The sequence below is a fragment of the Mauremys mutica genome, chromosome 4 (assembly GCF_020497125.1).
Source record: "Mauremys mutica isolate MM-2020 ecotype Southern chromosome 4, ASM2049712v1, whole genome shotgun sequence".
Lineage (NCBI taxonomy): Eukaryota > Metazoa > Chordata > Testudines > Geoemydidae > Mauremys > Mauremys mutica.
Window position 1 is genome coordinate 136,023,459 of NC_059075.1, and position 16,152 is coordinate 136,039,610.

Genomic DNA, 16,152 nt, shown 5'->3' on the forward strand with positions numbered 1-16,152 from the left:
CACACCAGTGAAGCGGGGGGAACTAGGCAACAGATGGAGGGAAGGAGAGAGGCAGAGGATAGAGAGATGTGAGCAGCAGAGCAGCGCCCAGTTCTTTCCCCTGCAGGGTTAACAAGTCTCCTCTCGCCTCCTCTGCTCGTTTCCCTCCCTGCCTGCTGCCATTGGCTGCCTCTGTAGGTTTAAGCTACAAAGCCCCGTCATTAGGACCCCAGCTGACACAGAGCCAGGTTCCCAGGCAGGCAGATTTAAAAAAAAAAAAAAGAAAAGAAAATCTCCCTGGTGTAGCCTGCGTGTTTTCCTTTCGCTTTGCTGCGCAGCCTTTCCAGCCATTCTCCCTCTGCCTGCGGCCCTTTGGAGCAGGTGGAGAACTGGGTGACCAGCCATCCCAGCGTTATGGGGCTTTGCCTTGTATAAGCAACGATCCTCCCCCGCCCTGGAAAAAAAGTGTCCCGATTTTTCACCCTTGTTTTCTGGTCCCCCTAGCTGGGGTGCGACAGGAAAGGGGCACGACTACAAACCTCTTGGCGTCTGGGCGAAGCAGATCTGCGCTCCGGCGCTGGAAGGAGGGGACCCCAGGAAGCCGCAGGTATGTGATCTGTTGCGGTGCTGTGATTCCCGGCGGGCAGGTCCTTTAGGGGTGGCATGCTCAGCGGTGCTGGGACAATTTTACGGTGGGGGGGGGCGGCGCTGAGAGCCACTGAACCAAACTAAACCCTGGTTATGATGGATACCACTTCAAAGCCAGGGGGTGCAGGAGCACCCCCAGTTCCAGCACCTATGGGCATTACTGCACCAAGCTCTGGGAGCTGGGCAGGCATATGGGGCAAAGAATAGAAGGCAATATCCTACAGCGGAGGAGATCTCTACACTCCCTGCCTGGGAAGTTAGGGCAGGGTGGAGGCACTGGCAGCGGAAGGGAAAGAGAATTGGGGAGGGGGTTTCCCCCTGTGAAAATAGCATCAGGGTGTATAATAGAGGCACCCCCTCGCTCCTGGGGAAGTTGAGGGAGTTCCCACAGAAGAAGCCTCAGGAATTCTGGAAGAGGGGACCTCCCCCCATAAAACAGGAACTGGGTGGCTCAGCTGCTTGGTAGAGGGGAGACAGAACGTTCTCACTTCCAGCTCACGCATCTCCCTGTTTCTGAGTGGGACGGAAAACACCACTGCGACTGGCACTGATTATACCCCCTTGCCAGCAGGCAGGCCGAGCACAGAACGGGCAGGGGTGGTGGACAAAACACCTCCCTCCCTGCTCCCCAAAAGGTGGTGAGACAACAGGAGCCAGATATTCAGTAGAGCTCAGTGCCCACAGTGGGGGCCACTCCAGGTCTGTGTATTTGCAAAGAGCTCAGCTCTGATGTAGACACGACTCGATTTGCAAAAGAGCCCAGCACGGTGGGCAAATCTGGCTGTAATTGTCACAGCCGGGAGAGGGCGTCACTGGGCGCTGAGTGCTTGAAATAGCTCCCCCTTCATTTAGGTGCCTAAGCGGGAAGGAAAATCTAGCCCTGTGTGTGAGAGAAATAGCACTGGGTGGGAAAAGGCCGTTCTGTCTTGCAGGGATTTTGATATTTTGAACATTTGCTTTTATTCGGAATGAAAACTAAAAATTTTGAAATATTCCACCAAAGGGAAGGGAGCCCTGGCTCAAGTCTACCTGGTGGGCTATCTTGGAGCCTGGGGGTCCTTCTTTCAATCCTGACCACCTAGTGGAATGCAGATCTTGAAAGATCCTGACCCCATGGGCATCCACACCCCATGGGCTGCCCCATAGCCACAGCCTAGGTTTCCTGAGGCAGGCTGCCGAGAAGCCAGGTGAGAAAACAGGGATGTGTCGAAACTTAGTTGAAATCGTTCCATGTCCATGGAACATTTTGATGAAATAGCAAATGCTGATTTATTTATTTTTTTTAAAAAGTTTCATTCAAATTTTTCTGACCAGCATCAGCTGACACCTGCTTGCACGTTGCTATGGATTCAGGGCTGTCAACCTGGATCCTTTCACCAGCACTCACCTCAGCTTAGGAAAAAAAAAAAAAAGAGAGAGATGTATCTGCAGATTACTCAGCACCTCTTGTTATAATGAATCACAGGCATCTCCTGTACAGCTTTTAGTATAGTAGGCAGGTTACTGTATATGGTGAAAACTGAGTATAGATCTATATATTCAAAAGTGGCCTGGGATTTTGGGTGCCCTGCTTGAGACACTGATGGCCTGATTTGCAGAGTGCCAAGTAACTGCAGCTCCTGCTGACCTTCGGGGTGCTTTAGCAAATCAGTCCCCAGATGCCTCATGTTGGGCATCCCAAAATTAGTGGACATGTTTGAAAATACAGGCTGTAGTGAGAATGCAGTATATGTAAGCCCCTTCGTTTTCAGTTTAAACCCATTTTTACAAAAAAATTCCCAGGTTTTACAAAAAGCATTATTCATCTTTTTCTGATTTTTCACTCTACTTTTGTATCATTCAAATATATAAAAAAATAACTTGTTTTATTAGGAAAGTACGATACAGGGCATGAAATATATGTGTTGTTATAATACATTAGTATTAGTCTGTGTGTATATGCAAAGTTGCCTGTTGAAATAAGGTTATGTATTAGTCTAGAACAGAGGTGGGCAAACTATGGCCCACTCGCTGAATCCAGCCCATCAGAACTTTGGATCTGGCCTGCGAGATTGCCACCCCCATGGCGCCGCGGCCCCGCGCCACTGCTGGAAGTGGCTGGCACCATGTCCCTGCGGCCCCTGGGGGAGGGAGGGCAGAGGGCTCCGTGTGCTGCCCTCGCCTCCAGGCACCGCCCCTGCAGCTCCCATTGGCCGGGAATGGGGAACCGTGGCCACAGGGAGTTTCGGGGGAGGTACCCACAGGTGAGGGAAGCACGCGGCGGAACCCTCTGCCCCCCTTTCTCCAGGGGCTGCAGGGATGTGGTGCTGGCACGACGCGGGGCCAGAGCAGGCAGGGAGCCCATCTTAGCCCCGGTGTGTGCCACTGCCACTCCAGAGCCACTCCAGGTAAGGCAAACCCCTCCTGCACCCTACACTTCAACCCCAGATGCACCCCATGCCCCTGGCCTTAGCCCCCTTGTACACCCTGCACTCCTCCTGCACCCCAACCCCCTGCCCTGAGCCCCTTCCTGCACACCGCACCCCCCCACACACACACCTCAACCCCCTGCCCCAGCCCTACATTCATGGCCCTGCATGCAATTTCCCCACCCAAATGTGGCCCTCAAACCAAAAAGTTTGCCCACCCCGGTCTAGAAGATACAGTAAACAAACAGGCATGCACGCACGCAAGCTCTGTAGTGCGTGTGCATCTGAACGCACTGACGAATCTCATGCCTACCACGTACACAGTTCAAGCTGTTAGCAGATAACATTTTAAAGATCTGACACACACTAAAATGGGAAGACAATGAAAATCTGTATCAGAATACATTTCAGAACACAAGGAAGTATTCAAAAGGTTTTAAAAAACAGGAGAAAAGGATGAAGTTGAGTATATGCGCTGCAAATGGTGTGGCCCAATTATTAAACATAAATATTTATAGGCTACTAATTCTAAGTCTACAACAGTAAACTGTTTATTCAAATGAAAAGTTTTATTTGGGGATTAGAGAGCTATTGTTTTCTTAAACTCAGGTGGCATTGTGTTTTGAGTTCTGTTTTAGTTCTGCAGCAAACCACACTGATGAATGTAATTCAGAACATGAATCTACTGAATACTCCCCCCGCCTCATTTTTCCATCCACCAAAATAAACCCAAATATTTACCCAGAAAAAAATTAATATTTTTGCACTGATTTTCACCTGTTTTTGTTCTTGTGATAACAAACACTGATAAACGCCCAGGAAAAATTAAATAACATAAAAACCGAAATTGAAGAGTCCTAAGATAATGGTGTGCACAGAAAGAGAGTGATGAAAGACGAAGGTAAATCCTTATTGCTTTAGTCTTAAACTGCATTTGGAACCAAGGAAGGAGTAGGTTACATTGAGCGTGACTTGAAAGTTAACGTTATGGTCTTGGCATAAGAGAGATGGAAGGTAGCACGCGTGGCCCATGGGGAGCTAATGTAGGAAAGCAAGATACAATTTCACATTCATTAGTGCCTTTCATCTGAGGATCTCAAAGCACTTCACAAAGGTTCATGTAACTATTGTTGTGCCCATTTTAAAGCTAGGAAAACAAACCCCAAAGGGGGAAGTTCCCAGGGTCACACAGCAGGTCAGAGCCAGGAACAGACCTTAGGAGGCTGGCCTCACCATTTTGGGTTCCAAGCACTAAGGGCAAATTCAGGCCTGGTGTAAGCAGGAGAAACTCAGTGGTGGAGCTGCATCTACTCACAGCAGCTCTGAATTGGGGACCTCGCTGCTGAAAAGCCCCAGCAAGGAGTGTGTGTGGAGACAACAAGGTACTCTCCCAAGGGATCCCATGAGCCACCCAGCACCTAAAGTTCATGGCTAATCTAGTCTTCCCCAGATATTTTTCACTTCTGTGCAAAGGAATAAGCCTGCCAGCAAAGAGAACGACCTCGCTCCATAGGGGTGAGCTGGACAAGGTCATTAAATCCTCTTTCACATGGATGAATGAGCACCAAGGCCAGTGATTAATGGAGCTGCCTTCAGAGCAGGTAGGAGACAGGAGGGGAGCGAGACAAGGACCTGGGGAAGGAAGGACTGAGCCAACAAACTGAGAAGGGGGAAGGAGCTGAAGAGAAACAAAGGAGATGAACCTGTGGGAGCTGCCCGGCTCTGCCTAGGGAGGTGCTAGCTATTGTCATTCCCTGCTAATTGCAGGGAATTGTTCACAACTCAGCTGGCAGCTGGCCAGATTGATTAGTCACATAAAACCCAAACACAGGATAGGACTCCAGGGGCAGGATTAATCTCCAGCCTAACCCTCCCTGACCACCTTACTCCAGCCAGGGATACCACCCTGTTATTTCTCTCTAAGCACCATTTACCACTCTGATGGAAGGTCCCTTCCTGCCAGCCCAGAAGTCCGAGATCTGTACAGCCTGGGCAGCGTCAATGCCAGCTCCTCTTATGTTACCTTCATCCCTGATCTGGAGGAAGAGAAGACTTCAGCCTCCAGTCCATCCTTGGCCTCTCTGCTGAGACTGCCAGGAGGACACAATTGTGACGGAAGGCCCAGTCCCTGGGAAACTGGTGTGCAATCACCAGTTCGAAGCCTGCACCCCAGCAAGAAACCGCAGTAGCAGGAAGAGAACTGGGCATGGTGGCCAGGGTGCAGAGCTGGGGGAGGTTGCTATTTGGAAGGCCGTGGTTGGAAATCAAGGGGAAAAGCGGTTCCTGAAACTCTACGGAATTATGGTTATTTGTGTTTCAGTAGCACCCAGAGGACCCCATCAAGATCAAGCCCCACTGTGGTAAACATTGTAAAGCAGTGCTTCTCAAACGTTTGCACTGGTGCCCCCGTTCACACAGCAAGCCTCCGAGTGTGACCCCCCCCCCATAGAAATTAAAAATACTTTTTTATCTATTTAACACCATTATACATGCCAGAGGCAAAACATGGTTTGGGGTGGAGGCTGACAGCTCGCGACCCCCCCCCGCCCCACGTAATAACCTCATGACCCCCTGAGGGGTCCCGACCCCCAGTTTGAGAACCCCTGCTGTAAAGACACATAGTAAGGCACAGACTCTGTCCTGCAAAGCTTATAGACAAGACAGACAAAACCTGTGAAAGAAGGAAGCATTATCACCATTTTACAGATAGGAAAACAGAAGCACAGAGGATGGCCCTGATCCTCTAGGCCAGTGAGACTCAAGACCTCGGTGGTTCAGGAGCCAAATTAGTGATCAACAGTACCCAAAAGAGCCACAGTAGTGTGAATTCATGGCTTCATTTACTAGCCATACACATGCATATATATTAGTCTCACAGCAAGATGACTGACCAAGTATTCTACAACTGGTTAATAACATAGTAAAAACATCCTGATTGGTTAATCATTAAAATCACAGGTTTTAATATCACATGCTGCAGAGAGCCACAGGAGACACATTGAAGAGCCACTTGCAGCTCCCGAGCCTCAGTCAGAGTATCCCTGCTCTAGGTATTTAGGTGCCCTTAACATTTTCAAAACGGCTGCTCTGCTATTGCCTAACCCCATAGGCACCCAATTCCCCTAAACCCCTGCTGGACAGCATTCACAAAGCCCTGACGCTGCCCTGCAGCAAACCAGCTGTTTGGACCCCTGGAAGCCTTGAAGCAGGATTCTCAAACCAGGCAAGGGAATTCCTATCTTGCTGGGGGGGCTGAGCCTCTAGGTGTGCACAGAACACACCTATGACCATACATTGTATGGGGAGCTTGGGCATCGAGGGCTGCGACAGCATGGCACCTAGGGGCCGGGCTAGGTGTTACAATGCTGAGCAGAAAATCTGGGTCAAAGTGGTTTGCCCAAGGTCACGCAGCAGGTCAGTGGCAGAGCCAGGAATAGAGTCCAGATCGCCTCAGTCCCAGCCCAGGGAAAGGCTTCTGTCCTCTGAGGCTCATGCACCAGAGATGGAGCTCTGAAGTGCAAAGCTCTCCCTTGCTGGTATTGCAACACCAGGGCCATCCCATAGCGACACCAGCCCAGCCGGGAGGTGCCATTTGGTCAACAAAATGCAGAGATTGGTCAGGCAAGTTTGTCTCTTTCCCCCGTTTTTGTCCCAGTGGTAAGTGTGGGCTCTCTGGAGGAACCACAGATCTCCCTTCCCTCTTCCAAGTTTGCAGTGAATCCTAGAGCCTGCCACTTGCTGCTCCCTTCCTGGGCTGGGTGCTGGGAACAAGGCAATCAGTCCTTTTTGTTTTTTCCTCCTGTTCATCGGCCAAGCTGCTAAGTTAATTATTGACCCAGGCACCCAACAGAGAAACCTGAGCTCCCTGTGCTAATTACCTTGGAGGAGCAGTCTCAGGCCCACAGAGGGGTGTGGATGAGACTCAGAAAAAGAGCTAACAACTAATTAAAACCAAGAATTCCAAAAAGCTGCCCCGATGGCTGGATTTAAAAGCCCCAGTGCACCCCTTGAGATCTCCGTACAATGCTCGCTCTGCTCTAAAGCTGCTTTCCTGACCCTAGGCACAGACGGAGTGCTCAGAATTCCAGGCTCTTCTGAATGGAGGTACAACAGAGGAGTGGGGTGGGGGGGGTCTGTGTCATATGCCTTCTGTAAGACTGATCCTACCTTGTGGATGATATTTCTGTGCCTTAGAAAGGTGCAGGTTATCCTGGGATGTGGGCGACAGCGTAGGGGAGCATGGTGCAGACACAAACATTGGAGCACGATGTATGTTGGAGTAGCATCTGTATTGCGGACAGGAATGCGTTGCACCTGGTGCGGTGGGATAGTGTAGCAGAGGGGCAGGCTGAAATGGTATTGCAGATGGGTACACATTGGTCACAAGGCAAATGCCAAAGGGATGTTGCAGAAGGGGATAGAGAACAAGATAAGAATAGCCATGCTGGGTCATACCAATGGCCCATCTAGCCCTGTCATCCAACAGCGGCCAATGCCAGGTGCTTCAGAGAGAATGATCAGAACAGACCATCATTGAGGGATCCATCCCCTGTCGTACCTTCCCAGCCGCTGGCAGTCAGAGGCTAAGGACACCCAGAGCGTGGGATTGCACCCCTGGTCACCTTGACTAATAGCCATTGATGGACCGATCCTCCATGAACTTAGCTAATTCTTTTTTCAACCCCGTTATCATTCCGGCCTTCCCAACATCCCCTGGCAATGAGTTCCGCAGGTTGACTGTTTATTGGATAGCTTGTTGGAAACGTTGTGGGAGCACAGAGACGTGTGCATGCTGGAGAAGGGCATACTTCAGAGTATAGACGGGTCTGCCCAATGCAGAGGGGTGCACATAGAGAACACTTTGGGATCGTGGTGTGCTGCAGAGGTACATATATCAGGCTGTGCAACTCGAGCACAGTTCACTACAATCACCTGTGCTGGGTGCTGACACAAAGCATAAGTTACAGCAGCTTAGATGCCTTGTCTGACTTGGGCCTCATGAGTGGACTGAGGCCGGTGAGATTTCTCTCAGCAGCTCACTTTGTCCAGCTCTGGACTCTTGCCCAGTGGGGTGACTGGCTTGATGCAGCATGGATCAAGGAATGCCTTACAACCCCCACATGCTGCAATCTGTGTCATATGGGTCATAAATTCCTCTGCTCATTCCCCTGGGCAGCGCTGCTGATCAGTCATGGCCCTGTGAACCCACCAGCTCTGCTCTTCCTCAGCCCCGGTCTCCCGGGTTTCTCTCTGCTCAGCGCTAGGACAGGAAAGCCAGCCACAGAGCGTCGGCTTCTGGGAAGGCATCCAAGGAACTGCAGGAGTTGAACGAACCATCACATTGACATCTCGGCTTTGTTTTGGAAACCGAAGTGCGGAAGGAAGCCAGCGGTGGAACAGAGACGTGGGGGGGATGGGACTGGTTTCCACAGTGTAACCATTAGCCAGGAGAGGTGCCCGGTGTCCGCTGGGTGAGGTGACTGCTTGGACTGGAGGGAAGGATGATTAATAACAGACCTGTCGGGGGCTCAAAGGGAAAAATAATCGTTTTCCACTGAACTGGAGTAGACAGATTAAAGCTGCTTCCTGCTGCTGCACTGAGTGACAGGATGCTAAATCATGGGATAACTATGGGAGCATAGGGCTCTCACCAGCTGGGGAACTCTCCTCTACCTGGCCCATACGCGCCACAGAGCCAGAGTCCATTCCAGCTGGGTACAGAAATCCAATCCAGGTTCCCTCCCACCTCGGGGGCCTCTCCCAGGGTCTGTCTGACTCTCACGGCTCCCTTTTAATTCCTTCCAGCCATGGCTCAGCACCAAATCCAGTCCCCCCTGCTTTTCAAAGCAACATGCGCCCTTCCAGGGTCATTAGTTGAGCCAGAGAGCTCCTGTTATCTCCAGCTAACTTTCCAAGGTCTCTCTGAATAATCCTTCCTTCAGCTGAAAAACTCCCATTTCTTTTTTGCCTTTCACTAAAGGCTCTTGAGACATGTGAAGTTCGGTATGCCCCCGCATTGCTTTGCCTGCTACGGAAATGCAGCTACCTCTGGGGTGGAACTGCTCATCTCCCCCAGTAAAGACGGATAGGCCTCTGCTTTCTTTTGCTGCCATATGTATATACAGTAAGCTCCATATCAGTTCTGTAAGGCAGTAAATGTACATCACTAAGCATGCATTATACAGGTTCTACATAGGCACTCAAGTGTTTTGTATGGGTCAAGGCACCAGACCAATTCTGCAATGCTACCAGGCATTATGTAGGTTCTGTATGGGAAAAAAATCCAGGCACTATGTAGGTAAATGTCCCATATAGACCCCCACAAGAGTTCTGGTTCCATATAGGTTTTGTTTGACCAGCTGGGCTTGGTCTGGATAGAGGCACCATAACAAGATTTCAGGTCCCACCTGAAAGCCCTCCAAGCAGCACATGCAGAGGCACCAGCCTGCCCCATTAACAGCCCTGTCCCATCTCACTTTAGCTTTCTTTCAGTTCTTGCTTCCTGCTGATGTCCCTGCTGAGCCCTACATGGCCCCAGAGAGACAAAGCTCCCTGCAGTGGGACACTTGCTGGCCTCACACCCACCTCCTCTTCGGACAGTGACTCCGGCTGCGCCCTGGAAGAGTACCTGGAACCCGCAGCAGACGCTGCCCCAGCAGAGGTAGGCAGGATTCCTTCTTCGGCCCAGCCGTAGCTACTGCTTTTCCTCTGATCAGCGTCCTGCGAGATGGAATCAGGGGCTGAGACTTTCCCCTAGGATCTGAGCATGGGCTATTGCACCTACTGAGCAGGCCACCTTTGCTGCGCTTCCCCCAATGAAGCATGCCCCTTCGCTGTTGCACCCACCTCCGGTCCCTGCTGGGACGCTGTTGTCACTGTGTCTGAGAGCCATCATGTCACTTACCCCACAATCAGCTCTGACACTGCTGTGCCCCCCACCCCGCCACTCATTCCACCTCCGTGCAAGCCCTACAATGGCTCACACCCAGTGGCAGGCAAGAGGGGAGAGGGCTGCGATTGGTCCCATTTAAACCTCCCATTGCATCACGGCATCGCTCGATTGGCTTCCCTGGAGTGACCCCCACAGATCCCCGCAGCGTAGAGGACAGAGCAGGGCTAGAGTTATGTTAGTAGGGTGCAGTCTCACTGGACTTCTTTAGGGGCTTGTGTCAGTGGGTGCCTGCAAATAGGAGGTGGGGGATAGTGCTGATGGGGACTATGCCAACTGCTCACCGACAGCCCTGCCAAGGCGTTTATTTCAGGCCCGGGTTTCTCCAGCAAGCAGGCTGCTAACATGAAAGAAACAAAACTTCCAGGCACAGCCTGAGACAAGCCAACTCCCTTTATTTGGGACCCAGCTCAGGCCCACATCTGCATTCTCCTTTCACCTGTGAGAGATTAACCCAGCAATGGAGCTTTACGAGCCTTGTTGCCTCTTAAAGCAGGCCAAAGAATGAACCTCAGGTTTGCTTAGGAGCAAGAGTCCCATGCTGCTTTGCAGTTAAGCTAATTTTTTTTTTTTTTTTTTTTACTAAGCAATAACTTTAGACCAGTGGCTCTCAACCTTTCCAGACAACTGTACCCCTTTTCAGGAGTCTGATTTGTCTTGCCTGCCAAGTTTCACCTCACTTAAAAACTACTGGCTTACAAAACCAGACATAAACATACAAAGGTGGCTAAACACACTAGTACTGAAAAATTGCTGACATTCTCATTTTTACCATATAATTATAAAATAAATCAATCAATTGGAATGTAAATATTGTACTTATATTTCAGGGCAGAGCATATAGAGCAGCATAAACAAATGATTGTATGAAATTTTGGTCTGTCCTGATTTCGCTAGTGCGTTTTATGTACCCTGTTGTAAAACGAAGCAAACATCTAGATGAGTTGATGTATCCCCTGCAAGACCTCTGCGTACCCCGGGTTAAGAACCGTTGCTTTAGAAAACTGCTGCAGCAGATAGTATAGGAACAGTAACCACAGAATGTGTTCAGGCAGTATAACACAATGTTACTACCGAAAAAGGAACAAACAAACAATCTTTAATCAGATCTTGTTGAGGCAGCTGGAAAGGACAAGGGGACAGGGAACTAACCTAAGTAGACATATACAACAAAAGAGGGAAATAGAGAAGGACTAGAATGATAAACAATATGAGGTAAGGGCATAATTAGCCTAAGAAATCATATGGGAAGTACGAGCATCTGCAGAGTGGATGCAGGTTGTCAGCAACCGTCTGCAGCTGTTGGTAACTGTCTGCCTCACTGGGTTTGTGCTGTCTTTACTAACTGTTAAATCAATGTATCCACTCGGAGCTGATCTATCTGAGGCTTGTTATTGAGCTAATCCGGACACAAGAGAGCCCCTCTCACTAAACAGATCATCACCGTTAACATTTGTATCTATTATTGACCAATTTATTAATCTTTGATTTGTCAGTATTAACACCGTCTCTCCTGTGTGAATTCCCCAGGTATCTTTGTGCTTTGAGGCTCCCTCAGCGGACACGGTGCCTGCTGCCATCAGGAGCCAGCTCCGCATTAAATCTCTCCTTCAGCAGCTGCCCCCGCAGGACTGCAATGTAAGATGGGCCGTGACTTTCCCATGGGGATTCGTTATGCTGGCTATGGCTCATGCCTCCATCACTCCAGAGCACGAGACAATCTCGTTCTTCCACACCCCATAGGCTTTGCCACCCTCTGCTACTCTGGCCTTAGCTCCCTCTCCCATATCATCCTACGCACCTCAATCCTGTCCTGGAGCAACCCATTACTTCAGTCCTCCCACTCCAAAGACAGCTTTGATGCTTCTCAATCTTGCTTTGCAGCCTCTCCACCCCTCCCCCCAGTATTCCAGTTCCGTGGTCCCCCATATTCTGCTCTGCCAAGGCCTCTTATCCCTGGCCTGCTGCTGCCCCTGCTATTCGCAGTCCTGGCTCTCTTGAGCAGAAGCCAGTGATGCCAAATTCTGCATTAGCTCTGCAATGTGGACACATGCCCATGGCGGCCAAAGCTGTGACCTCTCCAACCAGGGCTGGTTCGAGGGGCAGGGGAGCATGGCATCACCCTTGCACCCAACTTCCCAACTGCTGTGCTGCTCGGCTTAGTTCCTCCACTCCTGATTGGCCAGCCGGCCTTTTGGGTTTTTTTAAATTATTATTTTTTGCTCGGCCACAGGGGCTCCCGACTCCAACCAAACTCCTGGCACTTGTGCCTACACTCTGATGTGATGCCCATCGCCACAGCGTCCAAGCATTTCTTCCACATTTGAGCACTGGGTTGCAGGGGTGAAACCCCCAATGCTCCTGCTGCTGTGATGCCATCTTCTGGTTCCTTTCCAGGACAGGTACTGCCCTGGCCTTGGGGAGGAGGAGAGGAGACAACTGCAAGCGTTCAGTGCCCATCGCAGGCAGGAGTCACTGGGGCAGGGATTTGCATGCCTTGTGCCCTCTGCCTGCCTTTGTGAAAAGGTAAGACGTTGCCATGCCCATTCCAACCTCCTTTGTTTCCAGGACATGCCAGGCTGTAGCCTGGGGCCCATCAGCACCTGCAGCTATGCCCCTTTCCCCTTTGACTGGCCAGCTCACAGGTCCCGGGACAATTCTCAGGGCTGATGATATCCATTTGCCTTGCAGTGCGGCAGGAGGTTGAACACAGGGGACCTGGGGGTTTTTGCATCCAGGCTGGGGGACCGGTCCTGCTGGCATCCCTCCTGCTTTGTCTGCCACTCCTGCCACCAGCCTCTGGTTGACCTGATCTACTTCCACCAGGACGGGAAGATCTACTGTGGCCGACACCACGCGGAGTTCTTCCGGCCACGCTGCGCCGCATGCGATCAGGTAGGCACACAAGCGACTGCACAGGCACCGGGGGCTGCGTGTGACTGTGGCCCACTTTGAAGTCACCGGAACTGCTATGCCATGCTAGGCTTCGGCTCTGTTTAGTCAGGTATCCCTGCCATACTGCACCAGCCCATTGGTCCATCTACTCCTGCGTCCTGGCTCCAGCCAATGATGCTCAGAGGAAGCTGAAGATGCCCAGTTGTACAATGCTGTCCATGGTGTGTACAGAGGCAGCAGGGGTTCCTTCCTGACCCCTGCAACTACCCACTTATGCCCTGAAGCATGAAGTTTGATCATCCCCATCTTAGCATCAGAAATAAGCTCAAATCCCCCAAAATTTGCAGGAGGAGGGGTTACAACCCAGATCCAAATGCTACCAGCTTCAGGGCTCCATCTCCACCTTTGGTGTCCAGCTGAGGTCTTCCTTGTGCCTTCTCTCGCCAGCTGATCTTCACAGATGAGTGCACGGAGGCAGAGGGCAGGCGCTGGCACACGGAGCACTTCTGCTGCCTAGAGTGCGACCTGCCTCTTGGGGGGCAGAGGTACGTCATGAAGGGCGGCAGACCCTGCTGCTGCAGCTGCTTTGAGAGCCTCTACGCGGAGCTCTGCCAGGCCTGTGGCGAGCTCATCGGTAAGTAGCAGGCAAATCGTGCATGGCTGTGAGCTTGGTGATCACACCAGGCATTGGAGGGGGTGCAGAATAAGCTGAAGGGTTCTGCGGGCAGCTCAGAGCAGCCAGAGTTCCAGGGCAGAGGGATTAGAATGGATGGGAGGCAGTGGGCCTGGGATGGCCCAGCTGAGGCCTCACTGGGAGAGGACGGGCACCATCTTGAGCAAAAGCCTTCTATCCTTCTAATGGCTCTGTGTGGGCTGTCACGTACTGTGCTGTGCCTCAGGTGTCGACAGCGAGCAGGCCACTCACCAAGGCCGGCACTGGCACGCCCGGGCCTCTTGCTTCTGCTGCAGCCTCTGCCAGAAACCGCTGCTAGGACAGCCGGTCACGTCCCATCACAGCCTCCTCTACTGCTGCGAGGCCTGCAGCTTGGAGAAGGCGGCGGCATCCTCCACAGCCTCGGACTCGTCCGACTCCGCCTTCGTCTCGGCTCCGTCTCCTGACTCGACGCCCATCTCCAGGGCCAACAGTGAGGGCGGCAGGAATGCCCCGAGGCCAGGGAGCACCCCTCCAGCTCCAACAATGGGTGGCGATTCTTGTCAACAGAAGGCAGAGGCGGAGGGTACAGTCACGTGCGATCCGCTTTCAAAAGCGCGGGGGGGGGGGGGGGGGAAATTGGGGGCAAGGAGAACTGTGATCCCAAATGGCCAGGACAGGGAATTTTCCCTTAGCAGCTAGAGGCCAGGGCATGGCCTCCTGCCAGCACATAGTGTCAGGGCCATTCTCTGTAGGACCATTCTCCTCTTGCTCACATCAGTGAAGTCACTGGGAGGTTGCATGATCAGAATCAGGCCCACAGGCTCTACCACGACAGACCAGCCTGTTAGGCCTCGGGAACAGCTCCAGCTGAGGTCAACAGCTGATACCACAGGCTAGGGTGGGGGAAATTCTGCTCTGATTTATGCAGCTCCATCGGCTTCCATGTACATGTCAAGGCAGAACTCAGCTTGGGCTTCAGCATTGTACGGCAGTTGTCATCAAGCGGGGGTCGGGGGCATGGTGGTGAGACGCACATTCAGATCCTTTTCTTTCACCTTCTCCCCTCTTTCAGAGATGGAGGACTCCCCTGATCAAGCCTCCACGTGCCCCGCATTCAGAAGCCAGGATGGCCACGAGACAGCATTTAAGGAGAGGAGGAAGGGAACTCCCTACCCCAGTGCACTGGCACAAGCAGCTGCCGCTCCCCCGGGGCAGGAACAATCCTCCACCACCCTGCCCAGTGAACTGGGTTTGAATGGACCTGGGGCCTTGGGCGACCAGCTCCCAGGGAGGCTCAGGCCTCAGCCAGGCAGTGAAGCCCCGCACTTTGGAATCAGTTCATCCACCGACCCCAGTATGGCTGCACAACAAAGCCCGGTCCCATCGCTCACGGACACCCGCCCACCGGACGTCATGGAGGAAGAAGATTCCTGGTGCCCGACCTGCTCTTCCTCCTCAGACTCGGAGCAAGAGGGCTTCTTCTTTGGGAAACCGATCCCGAAGGCTGGGCCAGCCCTCCCTGGCAGGGAGCAGAGTGGCCCTGGCAGGGCGGCAGGAAGGAGCAAGCACTTGGCCAGGCTGCGAGGAAGCCACAAACACTGCAGCATTTCCTAGCAGGGGGAAGGCTGGGCAAAGAGCAAGGGGTCCCCAGGCAGCATGGAAAGGACAGAAAGAGGGTGGATGGCGGGAGGAAGAACTCGTTACTTAGCCAAGTGTATTTAACCAGAGGGTCCCCCCCAGCAGACAAGCCAGGGACGAGAAGTAGCCCCATGATGAAGAACAGGTACAGCAAGCGGGGAGGGGAAGGCAGACAGCCCTCGGAGGGCACAGACATCCCCTCTCTTACCTCACATCCAGACATGGGGAAAGACAAACCAGCCAGCCCTGTTTGTTCTCCAGAGCCCGTTTTACTGTGAAACTCAGGGAGGGGTTGTTTACACAGCAAGGCTGCCTACAATCCACTGCCCCATCCTAGGTTTTTGCAAGCACTGGAGAGCTCAGAGGGGCAGGACACAGGCGGCAGAGTTTGGCTGCTCCGCCAAAGGGGAACTCTTGCTCTCAGGACCTCCCTGCTGAGAATCCCGTTCAGACAGGGGGTGGCCTGGCCCTTTTGCCAGCCCACCGGGACCGATCGAAGATGGACACCGAATCCTTCAGCTCAGGGCCGGGTGCAGCTTTCTCATCCGCAGTGAAAGCTCTGAAGGAGGATGACTGGACTTTGGAGAGGGAAGGAGGGTTTTGAAATCCCAGAACCAAACTATAAGCAGCAAAGCGCCCCCAGGCCAGAGGTGGTGGGGGGCAGACTGTGAATGTGCCAGGGGATTCCAGAGATCAGTTCCTAAGCTTCACCAATAAAGCTCAACATGGACCTGAAAGGGGTTGGCGTGTGGATAAGAGAAGCAGGTCCCGGGTGGGACATGCTCTGCTACCTGCCAGACTGCTTCCTGCAGGAGGAAGAAAGAAAGGGCCTAATTGCATTACAGGGCATCCAGTCGCTGCCCAAGGCAAAGCAAGGCCTTCCACTCAGGGTCTGTCTACACTACAGCTGCTGTAGTAGGCTCCAGCTGTAGCACCGGAGTGTAGATACTTCCCACAATCGTGGAAGGAATTTTTTCCCT

At 52.3% G+C, this 16,152-nt stretch overlaps 1 protein-coding gene across 4 annotated transcripts; it reads left to right on the forward strand.

Annotated features, from left to right (window-relative positions):
- Positions 1-221: 221 nt before the first annotated feature.
- Positions 222-15,909, forward strand: PRICKLE4 (prickle planar cell polarity protein 4). Of its 4 annotated transcripts, none has more exons than XM_045015561.1 (8): positions 222-586; positions 9,517-9,696; positions 11,515-11,622; positions 12,382-12,510; positions 12,676-12,879; positions 13,327-13,513; positions 13,779-14,117; positions 14,607-15,909. In XM_045015561.1, the coding sequence occupies exons 2-8, from the start codon at positions 9,544-9,546 to the stop codon at positions 15,146-15,148; spliced, it is 1,662 nt and encodes a 553-aa protein (XP_044871496.1). In that variant the 5' UTR covers positions 222-586; positions 9,517-9,543; the 3' UTR covers positions 15,149-15,909. The 4 variants fall into 4 exon arrangements, with proteins under 4 accessions (XP_044871496.1, XP_044871497.1, XP_044871494.1 ...); XM_045015562.1 differs by having other exon boundaries at positions 9,528-9,696; XM_045015559.1 differs by lacking the exon at positions 222-586 and adding an exon at positions 6,437-7,139 and having other exon boundaries at positions 9,528-9,696.
- Positions 15,910-16,152: the final 243 nt, after the last annotated feature.

Bases quoted from the DNA above. Each gene is read 5' to 3' on its own strand.
- PRICKLE4 (XM_045015559.1), top strand. From the start codon at position 7,012: ATGGCTGGATTTAAAAGCCCCAGTGCACCCCTTGAGATCTCCGTACAA. The intron at 7,140-9,527 runs GTACAACAGAGG...GCTTTCTTTCAG, and splicing joins CCAGGCTCTTCTGAATGGAG to TTCTTGCTTCCTGCTGATGT. The intron at 9,697-11,514 runs GTAGGCAGGATT...TGAATTCCCCAG, and splicing joins CAGACGCTGCCCCAGCAGAG to GTATCTTTGTGCTTTGAGGC.